Here is a 19,744-nt window from a genome sequence, read left to right as displayed (position 1 = left end):
CTTCAGCCCATAATTGAGTCCATTGCTTCTCTCCAGTTGAGGCATTGAGCATGGTTGAAGTCAACAAAGATGAGAGTGGAGGACAATCTCTCTCTTGCTAGCAGCTGACAGAGGAAAATTCCAGAGTTTTAGGATCCATATTTTAAGGATTGATTGGCAAGATTGTGGTCTCATTTTTGGGGACTTTGAGGTTGATGTTGCACGTGATTCTGGATTCTGGTTACTTTTTTTGTTGCTTTTGAACGGTTTGATTGGGGTGATCGATTTGGACTGTGGCACTCTGGGGCTTGCAGTGTGTGTGATGGGGCATGGCGCTGAACTAAACTGAATATTACTGGACTCCTGGTTTTATGTTTGGTATTTCATGTGTTCTTTGTACATTTTTTTTTGCCACTTATGCACTTTGTTCTTTTTTTTGCACGTTGGCTGTTTGAATGGTGTTTCTTTGTTTCTTGGCTGCCTGTAGGAGGACGAATCTCGGTTCTATTCTGTATACATACTTTAATAATAAATGTTCTTTGAATCTTTAGTCTTTTCCAGGTATGTACAAAATTAGTGTTTTCCCTCATAGTGAGCTTCTGTTGAGACTATAGCTAATTGCTAAAAAATTATGTTTTTACAAGAAGCAAAAAAAATCTGAAAATAAATGTGTTCATGAGTTGCTTGCCTTTTGTTTCTGATTAGAAAAGGAGGACCACCTGGATGATTTTGCATTCGGTTCCTACCAGCCAACTGTGGCCACAGCCCCAGAGGATCGTCAGACCAGGCGTCAATCAGTGAGGTGCGTCATTCACTAGAGAGGATTATCTTTGTCCCTGTTGAATTATGCAGTATTAATTATCATCATTTTCCTTTGTGCCATTAAATAGAAGATGGAGCAAGTCCAGATTAATTATTTCACAGTCTTTAAACCTGATTCAAGACAGTGTAAAAACCATTCATTTTGAAATGAATAGGTTTTTGTCTAAAAGACTGATAACACAATTTTAAATCCTGGAAGTTATTATTGTAATCATATCTAAGCAATGTCTCATGTTTAACTTTGTTCTTGATCTTTATTACTTAGTTATTGCTTTCCATCTTGTGAGGAGATATTGATCAACTACAGCATACATTAAAGGGACAGGTGGAGAAGGGTGGAGCATTTGAAGTGTAATAAGGCTGAAGCTGTAATAATAGTTTTGTTTTGCATTCTCCATGATCAATATGAATCATTTGTGTTTTCTTTCATTCTTAACTGTCTCCGTTTTCAGATTTAGCTCAGAGGGAGAAAGGAAATCCAATATTGATCAGAAACCCAAAACAACCACACCGTCAGTAACCCCAATGCAAGCACAGGGAAATAAGGGAGCTGCTGACTGGCTGGGCCTGAAGGACGATGATGTTCCTGATTTGGATAATCAAACCTCAGCCAAGGAAGTGCAGAAAAGGTCAATGTTTTTCAAAGCTATGTCTGATTCCAATCTTTCAGCCAGCCATGACCAAAGTAAAAGGCCACACTCAGCCGGGCGTCCCCCATCTGCACCAAAGCCAAATGAGAAGACGCCAGTCAGATCTTCACATTCCAACTCAAAGACTGATGAAGCTGATGTAGTGAAGGATGATTGGTTGAAGACGATACTATCTCAAAAGTCTCAAGCTTCAGAATCTCATCCTTTGACATTGAGTGATGAAGTTGGTAGAGTGGCAGGCATATGGTAAGAACGTGCTTGGATTAGGAAATCAAAGCTATCAACATTTAAAACTATTTGACTAGACACACTACTAGAGCAGATTTTCCTGCTGTTTAGTAGTTCAGGTGTTCCTGGCTGCAACAGTGCTAGTAATGTGGAATGCATGTATCATCAGGCTGCCGTCAGAAAGGACTGACCTACAAAGGCAATCCAGTGGAGTAAGGTATAAAAAGAAAGTTAATGCTGAAATATTTAATGATACTGATTTAGCAAGTATTTTAAGATGATTTAGATAGGCAAGAATTAAATGTGTTTAAAATGGATGAATGCAGAAACTAACACTGAGATGAGAAGAAAAATAGCCTCAGTAGGGAGAGCCTGAAATTTGGCAGCAATTTTGGAGAACAACCAAAGAGGGACCTGGTAGGGAACTAGTGAATAATGCTAAATATTTAATATAATGTGTGAATCTTCCGTGGAAGGAGTGTATAGAATGGATATCTTGGAAAAGTCTTAAAGTGGTGGGGAAACAGAGGGTAAAAAGTATATTAATGGTAGTTAACTTTTTAAGAAGGGTTCCTCAGGCTTTAATTTTATTGTATTAAATGTCATAGGGAGGTTTTGAAGTTGTAGACTTCACAAGAAGAGAGACAAGTAGAAGCCATTAAGTAAATTCTTACTTCCAAGAACATGACTCTGATATCTTTCTGATCCATGTTTTCTGTCCCATTGAACTGATGAATTTATTTTGTTATAGCAAACAAAGTGGAATGCCAGATGCACATGGAGAGTCATCACTCGCTGTAGTAATAGAACCGACAGCTCTTAATGATCATGTAGATCCTCGGTATGTGAAACATTTGTTTGTCCCTTTATGTGTAGAAACAGCCATATAAGTAATCAAAATAAAACTTTGAAAATGATCTGTTCCTTTAACTCTGTATAAACCACACAGTTGTGTACATCCTATTACATAGTACGTGCATTCAGGATATTTGTCTTCTCTGTGCTTGGGTATGCATGTGCTATATGCATTTTCCAAAGCTCTTTTCATCTTTACTTAACAGGTCATCATTTTCAAAAGAGATTTCACAAAAGCAGGCTGTTCCACCAGTTTTGTCTGATTCTTTGAAAGATTCCATCGTCAAAAACATAGACTTGTCTGGTGAGTTGCTGTTAACATTACAATTGTGGTTTGAAGCACTGAAGAATTAGCTACATATATAGATGTTCCTGAATAAGCACTTCTTGTGCTTCAATTTATCCAGTAATGTCGAGAAAAATGAGGAAAGCTAACTGGAAAGCAATAAAACCGTAGATGCTGGAAATCTGAAAAAAAAAGGCTGTAATTTCTTGATATGCTCAGCAAGTCAGGCAGTATCCCATAGAGGGAGAAGCAAAATTAACATTTCATCTTACTTGCCTTTCACCAGAACTGAGAAACATTAGAAAATAGGCATGTTTTGAGTGGTAGAGAAGCAGAATAATGGAGGGAGCAAAAAGAGTGTCTGTTGTAGTGAGCAGTCCAAAAGAAAATGAATGACATACTCAGTGGCCACTTTATTAGGTACCTCCTATATCTAATAAAGTGGCCATTGGCTGTATGTTTGTGATCTTCTGCTGCTGTAGTCCACCCACTTAAAAGTTTGATGTATTGTACATTTAGAGATGCTCTTCTGCCCACCACTGTTATAACATATGGTTGATTCCAGTCTGACCATTCTCTTCTGACCTCTCTCATTAACAAGGCATTTTTGCCTACAGAATGCAGCTTACTGGATGTTTCTCTTTGTTTTTTGTACTGTTCTCTGTAAACTCCCCTAGAGACTTGTGTGTGAAAATCCCAAGAGATCAGCAGGTTCTGAGATACTCTAACCACCCCTACTGGCACCAATGGTCAAAGTCACTTAGATCACATTTCTCCCCCATTCTGATGTTTGGTCTGAACCACAACTGAACCTCTTGACCATGTCTGCGTTCTTTTGTGCATTGAGTTGCTGCCACATGATTAGCTGATTAGATATTTGTATTAACAAGCAGGTGTACAAGTGCACCTAATAAAGTGGCCACTGAGTTAAAACTGGTAAATTGATGACTTGTTAATAACTTATCTGTCTGTAGAAATGGAAGCAGAAAGAGAAAAAGACTGGAACAGAGTGATACAGAATTCAGCAGTTATTGGAAACCTAAAACTCAAGAGGATACTAGAAAGTCAGATATTTGGGGAGGGGGAAGAATAAGAACTTTTGAATATATTCAAGGTAGAGAATGACAGACATTTTAAAGTTGATGGGTATGATGAAAGAGCAGGGTAGTAGTTCTGAGGCCAAGACTTGTTGGATGACTAAAGGGGCTCATAGAGCTCCTGCTTCTGGTTACAGAGTGCTTGCCTTACATAGAACCTTGATACACAAGCTTTGATACACAAGCAACACACACAAAATGCTGGTGGAACGCAGCAGGGCAGGCACCATATACAGGAAGAAGCACTGCCGATGTTTCTGGCCGAGACCCTTCGTCAGGACTAACTGTAAGAAAAGATAGTAAGAGATTTGTTAAGTAGGAGGGGAAGCGGAAAATCCAAAATGATAGGAGAAGACAGGATGGGGTGGGGTGAAGCTAAGAACTGGAAAGTGATTGGCAAAAGGGATACAGAGCTGGAGAAGGGAAAGGATCATGGGATGGGAGGCCTAGGGAGAAAGAAAAGGGGAGGGGAGCACCAGAAGGAGATGGAGTGATGGGCAGAAAGAGAGAAAAAAAAAGGAGGGGGAAAATAAACTAAATATATCAGGGATGGGGTAAGAAGGGGAGGAGGGGCATTAATGGACACCCCGCTCTGGTCTTCTGCCTGCTCTGGATCTCTTTATTGCTAACTGCCGACGAGGCATCAACCGTCTCGACTTCATCATACCTTATTCCAATTCCAACCTCACTCCTTCCGAACGCTCTGCTCTCCACTCCATCCACACCAATCCCAGCCTCACTATAAAACCCGCTGATAAGGGGGCTGCTGTTGTAGACTGGCGTACTGACCTCTACCTTGCCGAGGCACAGCGACAACTCGCTGATACCTCCTCTTATTAACCCCTCGATCATGACCCCACTAAAGAGCACAAGGCCACTGTCTCCCACACCATCACCAACCTTATCAGCTCTGGGGATCTCCCATCCACTGCCACCAACCTCATTGTTCCCATACCCCTTACTTCCCGTTTCTACCTCCTACCCAAGATCCACAAATCTGCCTGTCCAAGTAGACCCATTGTCTCAGCGTGCTCCTGTCCCACCGAACTCATTTCTCCATACCTTGACACTGCTTTATCCCCCCTTGTTCAATCCCTTCCCACCTATGTTCGTGACACTTCTCACGCTTTGAATTTTTTCAATGATTTTAAGTTCACTGGCCTCCACCGCCTTATTTTCATCATGGACGTCCAGTCCCTATATACGTCCATCCCTCACCAGGAAGGTCTCAAAGCTCTCTGCTTCTTTTTGGATTCTAGACCTAACCGGTTCCCCTCTACCACCACTCTCCTCCGTCTATTAGTCCTTACTCTCAATAATTCCTCCTTTGGCGCCTCCCACTTCCTCCAAACCGAAGGTGTAGCCATGGGCACCCATATGGGTCCCAGCTATGCCTGCCTTTTTGTTGGCTTTGTGGAACAGTCCATGTTCCAAGCCTATACGTGTATCCAACCCCCCTTTTCTTTTGCTACATCAACGACTGCATTGTTGCTGCCTCCTGCACACATGCTGAGCTTGTTGACTTCATTAACTTTGCCTCCAACTTTCACCCTGCCCTCAGATTTACCTGGTCCATTTCTGACACCTCCCTCCCCTTTCTTGATCTTTCTGTCTCCATCTCTGGAGATGGCTTATATCTATACTGATCAGTATATCTATACTGATATCTACTATAAGCCTACTGACTCTCACAGCTACCTGGACTATTCCTCTTCCCACCCTGTCTCTTGCAAAAATGCCATCTTCCTCTCGCAGTTCCTCCATCTCTGCCACATCTGCTCTCAGGATGAGGCTTTTCATTCTAGGATGAAGGAGATGTCTTCCTTTTTTAAACGAAGAGGCTTCCCTTCCTCCACCATGAACTCTGCTCTCAAATGCATCTCTCCCATTTCACGCACATCTGCTCTCACCCCATCCGCCCGCCACCCCACTCGGGATAGGGTTCCCCTTGTCCTAACCTACCACCCCACCAGTCTCCGGGTCCAACGTATAATTCTCCGTAACTTCCGCCACCTCTAACGGGATCCCACTACCAAGCACACCTTTCCCTCCCCCTCTTCTGCTTTCCGCAGGGATCGCTCCCTACGCAACTCCCTTGTCCATTTGTTCCCCCCCCCCCATCCCTTCCCACCAATCTCCCTCCTGCCGCTTATCCTTGTAAGCGGAACAAGTGCTACACCTGCCCTTACACTTCCTCCCTCACCACCATTCAGGGCCCCAGACAGTCCTTCCAGGTGAGGTGACACTTCACCTGAGTTGGCTGGTGTGGTATACTTTGTCCAGTATGACTCCCAGTATGACCTTTTATATATTGGTGAGACCCGACGCAGACTGGGAGACCATTTCACTGAACACCTGCGCTCTGTCGGCCAGAGGAAGCAGGGTTTCCCAGTGGCCACACATTTTAATTCCACGTCCCAATCTCATTTTGATGTCTATCCATGGCCTCATCGACTGTCAAGATGAAGCCACACTCAGGTTGGAGGAACAATACCTTATATTCCATCTGGTTAGCCTCCAACCTGATGGCATGAACATTGATTTCTCTAACTTCTGATAATGCCCCTCTTCCCCTTCTTACTCCATACCAGATTTAATTATACCAGATGGAGAAGTAACAAGGCAGGTGCAATGGACATCTGTCAAGAGAAGGAGTGTGGATGTTGGTAGGGATGGAAGAGTGATCCAGGGAGTTTGTAGAAGGAATGCTCCCTTCAACAGATGAGGGAGTTGGGATAATTTGTCTGGTGTTGGCATCTTGCTGAAAGTGCTAGAAATTGCAGGTTAAGATCCACTGAATGCAGAAATTGATGGTGTAGAAGCTGAAGGCAAAGTGAACCTTATCCTTGCTCCAGAAAGGAGAGGAGGGCATGAGAGAAGAATTGAATAGAGTCTATTCCCTCTGCCCCTCCACCCCGGATGGAGGCTTAAGATCCCTGTTAATCTTAGTGGAAGAGAAACCTTGTTTAAGGAAAAGGAAAGATTTATCAGAAGCATAGAAATGGTAAGTGTAATTGTCAGAGTAGTTGTCAGGAGAAGCTGAATAATGGAATGATATCCTTAAGAAAGTAGGGTGGCAGGAGATTTAGGTAAAATAGTTGTGACAGTGTGTAGACTTGTAATGGATGTTGTTTGCTGCCTTACTCCCTGAAATAGAGATAGAGAAGTCAAGGAAGTGAATAAAAGAATCAGAGATGGACCATGTGAAATTTTAAGCAAGGTGCAAACATGCAAGTTCTACATGAGAGCAAGAAGCATCACACAAACCATCAATGTAGTGGAAAAGAATGAGAGAGGATACCTGGAACAGGACTAAACAAGGAGAGCTTCATGTATCTCATAAAGGAATATGCATTGCTTAGACAACTGCAGATTTTCATAACTAACCCTTTGATCTCGTGAAAATCAAGGAACCTGTAAGAGTTGTTGAATGTATTACCAACTGCAACCTGATGAAGGAGAGTGGTGGTGGATAGGGTCTAGTTGTTCAAAGAAATGTTGCTCAGGTCATTCTGTCCAGAGTGAAAGTGCAAAAGGATTAGATGCCATGGTGGTGTGAATTGTTAGGATCTAGAAAGTCGAAACTTTCAGAGTGTCAGAGTGCATCATCAGTGTAAAAGATGCAAGTGAGAAGACATAGGAGAAAGGAAAAAGAAATGTGTTAAGATAGGAAGAAGTATATTATGTGGGATATGATCAGGTTGAAACAATGAGTCTACCAGAATAATCCTGCTTGTGGAGCTTACAAAAGAGGTAGAAGTGCTTTTTGTGTTTTTGAGGGATTCCTAGTTGGTGGACTGTGGAGAGTGGCTCATATGACCTTCTGGAAGACACTGACCTGATGTTTTGTTGTGGAGTCCTGTCTAGAAGGAATGAGGAGGTGTAATAAAGCACTAGAGTATCATCCTTGTCAATAAATCTGATTATAATGTTAAGGTTTCATCCATTGTGAGTTCAGAGGGGTACAGGTTAAAGTAAATATAGGTGGTGGAAAAGTTGAGGTGGTTGTAGTCACTAGCCCAGATTTCCTGTGTCTGCAGATGTTAAGCTTTCCCAACATTTTATTTCAGATTTCCAGAAATTGCTGTACTTTGTTTCCTTTTCAAGCATTCCTTGGTATCATTTCTCTCCTTTATTCTCCCTCTTGTTACACCTCCTACAGAAAGATGAGCTGCCATTAATAAGTCATTGCATTCTGCTTTTCTACCGTTTGTTCTCCATCCTGTAACATAGATTGCTTTTACTCTTTCCACACTTCCCTTTCCTAGAACTTGAAGTGCTTCTGTTCCTCACTTTTCCCAGTTTTGATGAAAGGTCAGTGACTTGAAACAGTTAATTGTGTTCTTTTATCCGTAGAGGTTAACTGACCAACGCTTCTATTTCATGTCATTCTTGCTCATGCTGTGATCATAGCTGGGTATGGTAATCTAGTGTTAGCATTAATAAGAACTAGAAATCAGAGGTCAAAATGAATGTTCCAGAATATGTGGTTTCAAATGTCAGTATGGCATTTTGATAATTTGAATTTTGTTTACACAATAGTATCTGGAGAAATCATGTGGAAAAGCTATTGTGAAGATGTCAGATTGTTTGGAAATGCCAGTCAGTCACTTTAGCGACTGTTGCCTTCATGGACATAACTTTGCTATTAACTTCCTCCTGACGAAGTTGTCAAGCTAGAGACTGGCAGCATATGTTGAATCTAGCAAGCGTAACTTCAATCTCTAAAGTACTGATATATTCTGAGGATCTAACAAAGTACTATCAAGTAAAGTAATTAAGTAAGTGGAAGGAGCTGTGGAATAAATTCCATGGCACGCTGTCCTGATGTTTTTCTAAGTTCACTAGTTTTGTAATTAAATGGGGCTCACGTACTTTCATTCTTGTATATCTACAGCATCTGTCCAAGATCTGCCAGAAGATAAACTACCTGCCATACAGGTATGAATTTGTTTTGTCCACTCTGCAATTGTTGTCTGGACAACTGCTGTAATCATTTTATTTCTGCAGATTCCCAGGTTTAATAAAGCAAAACTCAGCAGCTGCTGTAAATCCGAAAAAAAAAACAATATTGTAAGTATTCAGAATTTCTGTGAGGATAGTGAACCCATGAGCACTACCTCACTTGTTTCCCCTCTCTTTTTGCACTATGTATTTGTTTTTTATGTACAATATATACAGTGCCTTATAAAAGTATTTATCCCCAACTCCTTGTTCACCTAAAATAGTATTAAACATAGGTTTTGCTCAATTTAACTGAGAAATTTTATTTGTAAATAACATGCTCCTTCTTTCATAGTAGAACCCAAAAAACAGGAAACATTTTAAAGAACAAAAAACTAAAAGTTCAAAAACTGAAATGTCAGTAATTCTGAAGTATTCATCTCCTTTTGCTCAGTACTAGTTGAACCACTTCTTGCAATTATTACAGCCAATATTCTTTTTGGATAAGACTCTATTAGTTTTGCACAACATGATGGAGCAAGATTTCCCATCTTTCTTGCAAATTGCTCAAGTTGTGACATGTTAGCTGGAGAGTGGCAGTGAACAGCAATCTTGAGGTCTTGCCAGAGATGTTTGATCGGATTAAGGTCAGGACTCTGACTGGGAAAGGACATCAGTTTTCTTCATTTGAGGCCATTCTATGACTTTTCTGGCAGTGTGCTTTGGGTCGTTGTCCTTTTGAAAGACAAACTTCCTCCTCATTTTCTGGCATAGGCTAGAAGGTTTCCAGGATCTCTCTGCATTTAGCAGCATTCATCTTTCCATCAATCCTGGCCATATTTTCAGCTCCCTGCTGCTGAAAAGCATTCACATAGCATGATGTTACCTCCACTACACTTTACAGTAGGGATGGTGTTACCTGGCTGATATGCAGTAATAGATTTACCCCACATGTACCACTTAGTATTGAGGTCAAAAAGTTCCACTTTACACACATCCAACCACAAAACCTTCTTCCATATCTTAACGGGATCTCCTAATGACACTTTGCAAAGTCTTTACGGGCAAGAGTATGCTTTCTTTTTTGCCACTTTTCCATAAACACCCTTCTTGTGCAAGGCATTAAAGATTGTGGAGCCATGAACATCTTCTCTACTTGCAGACGCTGACTTCTGCAGCTCACTCAGATTGACTATTGGCATGACAGTAGCCTCTCTTACAAGTGCTATTCTTCTCCAGTGACTAAGTTTAGAGGGATGGCCTGACTTGGGCAGTGTGTCTGTGACTTCATATTTTTTCCACTTTTTCACCATGGACTGCACTGAGCTCTGAGTTATGCTCAGTACCTTTGAGATGGTCCCTTTCCCAGATCTGTGCTTTATTATCATTTACCTGACTTGTCTTGAATGCTCTTTTGTCTTAGTTTTGGTTTGGTCTGTTGAAAATCTGTCATACTGTTGAAACTTACAGAGAGAGGGGGGTATTCTGATGAATTGATCAAAAACAGGTGATCCTCCAATTTTCTACATCAACAAATTGAATGAGTTGGTAAAGTAATACGTATATTGTGCCTTAGTAAGGTTACTATAGTAATGATAAAAGAGATGAATACCTTTTCAACATTGCAATTTTGGTTTTTAATTTTTAGTAAATTGTTGACGGGATTTGGAATTTTTATTCTGATTTGACATGATGCTCAATGTTTTGTACATTAGCTCAAAACAATACTACTTCAATACATCTTAAATTTAGAAAATGAGACAGTAAACTGTGAAAATAGTTCTGGCTGAATACTTTGTCAAGGCATTGTACTTACTGTAATTTATACTGTTTTTATTATGTATTGCAATGTACTGCTGCCGCAAAACAGCACATTTCACAACATATGCTGCTAATTCTGATCAGGCGGCATGTGTGGAGAGATAAAAGTACTTAAATTTTGCTGATCGATGCTCTGAGTTCATCTGCCTTACTGCTTTGACTAAATACATTAAAATAAATACAATTTAGCCTTGTGGCACATTGGACAGCCAACTCCCCTATACCTTATCACGCCCATGTTTGCTCTGCCTATTGGACAGAGTTAGTTTTCCTTCAATATTCAATTATGTCACCTGTTCAGCTATACATCTGCTTTGTACCCCATTCTCCTTGTAGTCAGTTTGGTTATTTCTAGTGAGCAGTTGGATTTCAGTGTTTTAATGAGGTGTCTACAAACTAAATCATTCAATCTTTGTTTTCCTCTTTTTCCACCACCTCCATCTTCCCCTTTCTCTTTTCCATTTTTTGTCATTTTTACTCTTTTGCTGTCCTTCACTCTCCCCTCTCCTCCTTTCTTATCCTGCTTTTGCCCCCCAGGTATCACTGTCTACTGATCAACTGCAGCAGTTACTTCAACTCCAGGTGAGGACCCATCAATAATCTGAATTGCATGTAAAGTGGGCCTTGTTATCCCTGCATCTGAGTACACAAATGAAAAATAACAATGATATCCAAGGAGAAACTTTATACAAATAGTTTGTTCTCTTCAGTTTAACTTTTGGATTTGATGTGCTGCTTGATAGGGTGGGTTGAGGTGGTTTAACCTCAACATTATTGGGTGACAGGGTGGTACAGTTAGTAAAGGTTCTGCCTTGCAGCTCCAGCAGTCAGAGTGTAATCATGATCCCCATTGCTCCTGGGTGGAGGTTGTATACTATCTTCTTGTGACAGTGATGGTTTCCTCCATGTGCTCTAGTTTCCACCCACATCTCAAAGATGTTCAGGTTTGTATTTTAATGGCTGTGCAGTCTAGATGAGTGGTAGATCCTGGAAGGAACTGATGAATAAAATAGGGTTAATTTGGGTAAATGCAAATGAATGCTTGATGTATGCTGAATGCTTGTTTCCATACAGTATAACTCTGTAGGCTATCTCCAGGTTATAAACTCTTCCTTACTGACACCATGACATACAAAGGAGCTCCCATAATGTTATTAAATCCAACAGTCTGATATATGTAAAAACGTTTGTCCCTCTGAATAGCAGGACTAGTTTCCTCGCACTTTACTGTTAGTATTTGTCCACCTGTATCTGTCACATTTTTAATGCCACTCATTGCAACATTCAGTAGCATTTGTGTACTTACGGACTTACAGGAATCTGTAAAATCAGAATCTATTTGTTATCTGGGGTACAGCCTGTATTCTATAACTGGTTGGAATGGTATGAAAACGTTCAAATGTTCTTTTGATAGTTTTCTTTTGCACTTTTGCACTCCAACTTTTCCCATTGTTCTCTCCATCACACTTTTGCAATATCCCTATTGCTGTCATTGTTAGGTTGTCCCTGTGATGAGGTATTAGTGATATTGAAGGTTAGATTGCTTACAATATGAGATCCTATTCTCTTTTAAGGTGTTGATAGATAAGAATGTAATGCTGATACTTCAAAAGTATACCCTGAGCAAAAAGCTGAGCAAAATGGTCCAGCATGTATGAAATAGGTGAGAAGTTAGTAGAGCAGACTGATATTGAACATGGATGGATTAGTACATTCAATACTCCTTTGTTAGAGCTTTTTATTTACTGCTAGTAGTTCAGCTTATGGATAAGATACAATATAGGATTTGGAATAAATTCCCATCTAAATTCATTTTGGTTAGGAATCAGACCATTTAACACTTAAACCTGCTCTCCCTATCACTTTGAGTGTGATTGATTCATACTACATTCCTGAACTCTTCCCAAATTCCTTGATATCCCACATAAAAAGAAATTTATCAATCTCTAGAAGCTCTAACAAAGTATTGAATGCACTAATCCATCCATGTTCAATATCAATCTGCTCTACTAACTTCTCACCTATTTCATATTCAACAACCTTATCTCCATAGTAATTTGTGGTACAAATTCCACATGTTTACCACCCTCTTAGAAGAAAGGATTTCTCATCTCAGTTCTAAACTTCTTACCCTATAACTTGAGAGTTGTGACTTCTTGTTCTGGATATTCTAGCCAGACTAAACTTCATAATATCAAGCCCACCATTCGAGGAATCAATCCACACTTGGAGAAATTACATGGAAGTTAATATTTCTGTGAAGGAGATGTTTGACAAGCTAACAGGAATTGAGCCCATAGAACAATTGAAACCAGGGACGAAAAGTTTTAAATTACGGCTTTACTGAACCAGAAGCCATTGTAGATCAGTGTGCCCTGGTATCATTGGCCTGATCCTGCACTCTTTTGCTCTATAGAGATTCAGCAAGGAGGCAGCCCCTTTGGCCCGTTGAGTTTATGCTGACCATTACAATTCATGCCATTTTAATTGTCCCAAAATTCCCATCTCAATTCATTTTGATTCTCTTCTATACACAATTATAAGGAAATTAATGTGCAGTTAATTGTTACAAAGAAGTTGGGATCATGGAAAGATTAAAATAAGGATGAGAACTTTCAAATTAAGGTTGTCATTATGAGCTATATAAATGTTCATCCAGGTGCAGTGCAAACCTTTTTTTTTGTGAAAAGATTGTGGGTGAAGTAATTTGCAGCCAGATATTATTTTCAGGTGGTAATTTAGTATAGGCACTTACATTGAGCCGTTTTTCAATAGGTTTCAATAGGTGCATTTAATGTCAGAGAAAAGTATACAATATACATCCTGAGGTTCTTTTTCTTCACAGACATCCACAAAAACAGAGGAGTGTCGCAAAGAATGAATGACAGTTAAAACATTAGAATCCTAAACCCCTGCTCAACTCCCCCTCCCACGCACAATTAGCAGCAAGGCACCAACCCCCCCCCCCAACTCTCACAAGTAAAAAAGCATCAGCACACTCCACAGAGCACTCAAGCCTACAGTAAAGCATCAATAAAAATACAGACTTGCAGTGCCCCAAAAACTACTCATTCACTCGATAATTCGATGTACCACAGGCTCTCTCTCTTTCTCCCTAATAAGGGAAAAAGAGGTGCCCCCGTTTCACAGCAAGAGGGAGACATAACAAACAACTCATTGATTTACGATGTTGAAAGTCTGTTGCATCGCTTTTTCCCAGCTCTGCGCAGCTCTCTGGGCACACAACCCCAGCAGCTAACCCGATGTTCCATATTCTCCTGCAGCACTTCAGTGAAGGGCACCAGCCTAGAATCAGCAAGTCCCCAGAGCCACGGAATCCCAGACCTTGAGGATGCACTAGTCTTCCAGGCTGCGTCCTTGGGATATCAAAAAGCGGCTGGTCATGAGGCCCTGAGAGTGGGTCCCATTCCCACAAAGAACCAAAGTCAGAGTGTAACTCCAGGTCAGGGTTTCAAAAGAACCTTGAAAAGGAGAAAAAAGCGATATTAAAGATAGAAATAAAACTATTTCCGAAGATGCAAGCAAAAGAGTCGCCATTTAGTGCCATCTTAACTTTGCCCCACCTTTAAGAATAGTTTTTTGGTGTATATTTAGGTTTTATGGTAAAAGGGTGGTACAGCAAGTATTATTTAAAAGTCATTCTTTGAAAATATAGATTAACATGCTACAGTTTAACTTCATGGAATATTGTCTTTCTCAGCTGCTTCAGTCAAAGTCTGAGAGACAAGGTTCAAATGTGGATAGGCCCGATGCTGTGGAACTGAAGAATAGACAGACAAACATGCAGAAGAAGCTGAAGAATGAGGAAGCTGAACAGCAAGCAACCCTGAAGGCTGCTGAGATCAAAATCGTTGAGTTGGAGTGTAAGGTATCTGAGAGCCTCAGGGCAAGCATTGCGGGGAGTGACTTAGCAGATTCTGTACAGTGCATGGATGGGAAAAAAAAGGAGACGGCAAAAGGATATAAGCAGCCTGAATGGAGGATATGACGGATGGAGTTTATCATAGGGAAGTGTGACATATTCACATTGGACTGAGGGAAAATAAATTAGAATATTTTCTTAATGTAAACTAGGAGCTTTGGAGGACAGACAGACAGACATACTTTATTGATCCTGAGGGAAACTGGGTTTCATTGTTTCATGCAGGAGCAGAAGGAGTTAAGTTTTCAGATACACTTCAATGAACACTGGTACAAAAAAATACCAAAAGAGCTACATGGAGTGGTGGCCTATACTTTAAGAATGTAAAACTAACAGCAATGCTTTTGTTGTGTAGAGCCTTGACCAGATACCCTTTGGAGGATCCTTTCTGGGTACTGCACATCAGGAAAGAAATAGTGGCTCTTGAGGAGTTATGACACACATTCACATGTATTAACGTCAGCACAGATTACATTTATTTTTGAATTTAATTTATCTTAGATTTATGAATGATTTTTATTCTCTTTTGTTCAGAACATTGAAGGGTGGAGTAATTACAAGTTTGAAGAGATTGTGAGGGAACTTTGTTTCTTAAATCTAGAATTTAGGACTGTGGTGAAGATATTAACCCTTTGAAATCCTCCATCCTCCAAAGGCTGTGAATGTTTAATCACTGAGTATACGCAAGACTGAAACTGATAGATGTTTGGACACTGAAAGAATCAAGTGATAAAAGATTGGGTGGGAAAATGTTTCCTTTACTGTAAAACCATCTGTGATTTTACTGAAGTACAAATAATACAGAAGTCATTTGAGACTAAGGTTTTGACTTAGTATTCATACATGAGAAATTGAAATTGAAATTTCAATTAATTTGCGTGAATACAAAGTGATTTCTGTTCTGTATAAAAGGTTCATTGGAAGAAACGCTGAAGACAGATTTTTGCCCAAATTCACAACAGAAATTGGCCAGACCTGTCTGTCTCTGTTATGATAATGAGTTAACCCTGTTACAAATTCTAAAACCAATACTTAACATACAGTGTACATCGTAAGCAGAAGCATATTCAAGTGTCACCAGGAAAAAAATAAAACAGGTCTAAATCTTTTACATGGAAATTAGTGAAAGGGAGAGCTATTTCTCTTTCAATGTTTAGGTTTTTAACTAATTGTATTTATTTTTTTTTGATAACATTGCAATAAAGACCTCATAAATTTCAATATGTGTCTACGTAAGGTGAGAAAGCTGGAGCTGGAGCGAGAACAGCAAAGGAGTCTGTTGGAGAGCCTGCAGCAGCAACATAAGGATGATCTAGACCTGATAGAAGATGCACATAGGTGAGAAGGAAAATGCAGAGTAGGCAAAGCTTTATCCGGTTGAAGGCTCTGAGGCAAGGATCACAGTATTTATGGTAAAGAAACTCCAGACCAATAATGGGCAAAATATTCTGTTCATATATAAACTGGATGAGTTAGTCTTATTATTGGATAGGAAAGAATACATAAGGAAAACACATGACTTCAGGAAAAAGAGTAAGTGTCTTGCTGCTTGATTATTTTAATGAATCGCCAGATGTGATTGAGTGTAGCCCAGTAGGTGAACAAATCTGACATGAGAGTCTTTCTTTAAAGTTCAAAGCATCTGATATATGTGACAGTACATGTGAAAAAACATTGCAAAAGGTGGAGAGTGAAACTGGATATTCTAGTGCATACATTTTCAAAACTCTACATATAATACTCTTAAGCTACATCTAATAAATAAGAAATGAAGATTATTGCTTTTAAAGCAAAATCCTTTTTATTTCAAGCCTCATGGTCAGGGCTTGGTTAGAATAATTTGCCCATTGTTGGTTTGGTAATGCTCAGTCATTAGAAGGATGCCATTAGGATGACTTTCCAACTTAAAGCTTTTTGTTTTCAAAATTGGCTAAAATAGCTTGAATTTTACACTTTAAACAAAGTGGAGAGATCTGATCAAAGTTTATAAAAAGATGGGAGCAGATAATGTTCTGGTTGCATTCTGGATTACAATGGAATGACCTGGAGGACCAGTTATAGCTAAGATATCAAGATATACTTTGTTTCCCAGAGCTTAGTGGGTTTCCAGAACATAGTGGATGCCGAGTCAGGGAATTGCTTCATGTGAGAGCTGGACTTGTTTTTCCGGCTGTGGTCGTCAGGATTAGGGTGATCTCCCGGACTAGTTTTAATCACTTAGAGAGGAATACTTAAGGGTTTTATTTCTGTTTTTTTCTTTTCCTCTCTCAAAGGCAACCAAGTAACTTCCATTTATTTAGTGAATTCATTGTATTAAACTGACTTAAGACATTTCATAATATATCAAGCAACAAAACTGGATTTCGGAGTATGATCGAAAGCACAACCAACAAATTTATTCTAAGAAGCATCTTAAAGGCAGATTTATAGGTTGAGTCAAGAGAAAAATATCCCACAGCTTAGAGCCATGACATCTGAATGCATTGCTTCCAGTTGCAGACCAAATGTATTTCAAAATAAGAACTATAATTTTAAAGGCCTTGAATGAAGTTTTCTGTATGCTGACTTCCAGGTCAGGCATAGCACAGGTTAGATATCATATAAAAAATCCTTTGCATTGATCTGTATGATATAATAGGATGGCTGATACGCGATATAATAGGATGGCTGAATAACATAAATAAGTATAGCACAATTTTTTCTTACTATGTTTGTGAACATTGATCTTGGAACATTGGTTGAAAAAAAATTAATGGGTTTTTCCATGTTGAATTAAGGATATGTGTGGAATGATATTAATTAATTAATATCTAATTAAGGATATGTGTGGAATGAGCTTCCTGTAGTGGTAGTAGAGGCCAGTTCAGTTGTGTCATTTAAGGTAAAATTGGATAGGTATATGGACAGGAAAGGAGTGGAGGGTTATGGGCTGAGTGTGGGTAGGTGGGACTAGGTGAGATTAAGAGTTCGGCACGGACGAGGAGGGCCGAGATGGCCTGTTTCCATGCTGTGATTGTTATATGGTTATAAATGATACTTGACCTGTTCAGCTCAGAAGAATCTACTATCAAGCCTGATCTTTTCCTTACCAAATGGAAGACAACCCTCCTGTTCAGGGTGTGAATATTGCCTCATTTTTCCTGTTATTGAAAATCCAGGTGTTATAAGCTGGCGTGTAAGAGATTTGATTCACCATTTCTTCCCGTCTCCCTCCCTTCCAGGAATCGTTTGAAGATAATTGAGTTATCGTATCAGCAACAGGTGGCTAGACTGCAAGATGAGAATCGGGAACTCTCTGAGCAGCACGTGGCATGGCAACAGTGCCTGGATCGAGAGAGATCAGAAATGGTTGCACGGTACCAGCGCAAACTGAGCGAATTTGAGGAGGAAAAAGCCAAGGAGAGGGAGCGGCTCAGAGAACTACAGCGGTGAGAGGAAGGCATTTAGTATGGACAAGCTGTTCTTGGTCTTGCTGTTTTTAACAAATAAAGCTCTATGGCTTTATCTTTTGCCAAGAACTTTCTCTTCCACTTCCAGAGGTCATTGATTTTTGACTGCATTGGATTAGGGTTTAAGTTACAATTTTTCTTGTAATTTAACTTTCTTTATGCTTGCTTATACATATGTTTGTATAATCACGTGTAGGTCTGGAAATGTATAGTGAGTTCAGTAGTAATTTGTAGTATAATTGGTGCTCTATAAGTTATAGTTTTGTTGTTTGTAGCCTGAGTCATGCAAACTGTCTCAGAGCTGTTCCTATCAAGAAATTCTCGTGTTGATTTAGATTGAGCTTATTTTCAGTGTAAGGTGTCCATGACTTTATTCTTAGTCTTTTCTTTGTCTTCTTCCTTTCGTTCTTACTTAAGTTTCTTAAAAGACCCTATCGTATCTGCCTCCACCACCATTGCAGGCAACCCATTCCATGCACTCACCACTCTCTGCATAAAATAACTTACCCCTGACATCTCCTCTGTACCTACTCCCCAGCACCTTAAACCTGTGTCCTCTTGTGGCAGCCATTTCTGCCCTGGGAAGAAGCCTCTGCCTATCCACATGATCAATGCCTCTCATCGTCTTATACACCTCTATCAGGTCATCTCTCATCCTCCATTGCTCCAGGGAGAAAAGGTTGAATTCACTCAACCTGTTTTTATAAGGCATGCTCCCCAATCCAGGCAACATCCTTGTAAATCTCCTCTGCACCCTTTCTATGGTTTCCACATCCTTCCTGTAGTGAGGCGACCAGAACTGAGCACAGTACTCCAAGTGGGGTCTGACCAGGGTACTATATAGCTGCAACATTACCTCTCGGCTCCTAAATTCAATACTACGATTGATGAAGGCCATATGCCTTCTTAACCAGAGTCAACCTGCGCAGCTGCTTTGAATGTCCTATGGACTTGGACCCCAAGATCCCTCTGATCTTTCACACTGCCAAGAGTCTTACCATTAATACTATATTCTGCCATCATATTTGACCTATTAAAATGAACCACTACACACTTATGAGGGTTAAACTCTATCTGCCACTTCTCAGCCCGGTTTTACATCCTATCAATGTCCCACTGTAGCCTCTGACAGCCCTCCGCACTATCCAAAACACCCCCAATCTTTGTGTCATCAGCAAACTTACTAACCCAACCCTCCACTTCCTCATCCAGGTCATTTATAAAAATCATGAAAAGTAAGGGTCCTAGAACAGATTCCTGAGTCACACCACTGGTCACTGACCTCGATGCAGAATATGACCCATCTACAACCACTGTTTGCCTTCTGTGGGCAAGCCAGTTCTGGATCCACAAAGCAATATTCCCTTGGATCCCATGCCTCCTTACTTTCTCAATAAGCCTTGCATGGGGTATCTTATCAAATGCATTACTGAAATCTATATACACTACATCTACTGCTCTTAATCACATTCTCAAAAAATTCAATCAGGTTCGTAAGGCGTGACCTGCCCTTTACAAAGCCATGCTGACTATTCCTAATCAAATTATACCTCTCCAAATGTTCATCAATCCTGCCTCTCAGGATCTTCTCCATCAACTTACCAACCACTGAAGTCTATAAATTCCTGAGCTATCTCTACTCCCTTTCTTGAATAAGGGAACAACATCCG

General features: G+C 40.1%; 1 protein-coding gene across 8 annotated transcripts in view; it reads left to right on the top strand.

Moving 5' to 3' along the window:
- The window catches only part of LOC132380202 (fas-binding factor 1 homolog), a 127,058-nt gene that overhangs the window by 53,467 nt on the left and 53,847 nt on the right, over nt 1-19,744 (top strand). For 4 of the 8 annotated variants that reach the window (XM_059948892.1, XM_059948895.1, XM_059948899.1 and 1 more), the window contains 10 exons: nt 685-781; nt 1,254-1,697; nt 2,431-2,520; nt 2,741-2,838; nt 8,815-8,858; nt 8,928-8,990; nt 11,220-11,264; nt 14,404-14,571; nt 15,863-15,963; nt 17,847-18,053. In XM_059948892.1, coding sequence (XP_059804875.1) covers nt 685-781; nt 1,254-1,697; nt 2,431-2,520; nt 2,741-2,838; nt 8,815-8,858; nt 8,928-8,990; nt 11,220-11,264; nt 14,404-14,571; nt 15,863-15,963; nt 17,847-18,053 — 1,357 coding nt within the window. The remainder of the gene's footprint in view (nt 1-684; nt 782-1,253; nt 1,698-2,430; nt 2,521-2,740; nt 2,839-8,814; nt 8,859-8,927; nt 8,991-11,219; nt 11,265-14,403; nt 14,572-15,862; nt 15,964-17,846; nt 18,054-19,744) is intronic. The other 4 variants (XM_059948900.1, XM_059948894.1, XM_059948893.1 and 1 more) reach the window with 4 other exon arrangements.

This window comes from Hypanus sabinus, chromosome 23 (assembly GCF_030144855.1).
Source record: "Hypanus sabinus isolate sHypSab1 chromosome 23, sHypSab1.hap1, whole genome shotgun sequence".
Taxonomy (NCBI): Eukaryota; Metazoa; Chordata; class Chondrichthyes; order Myliobatiformes; family Dasyatidae; genus Hypanus; species Hypanus sabinus.
This window is presented reverse-complemented; position numbering and strand designations above follow the sequence as displayed.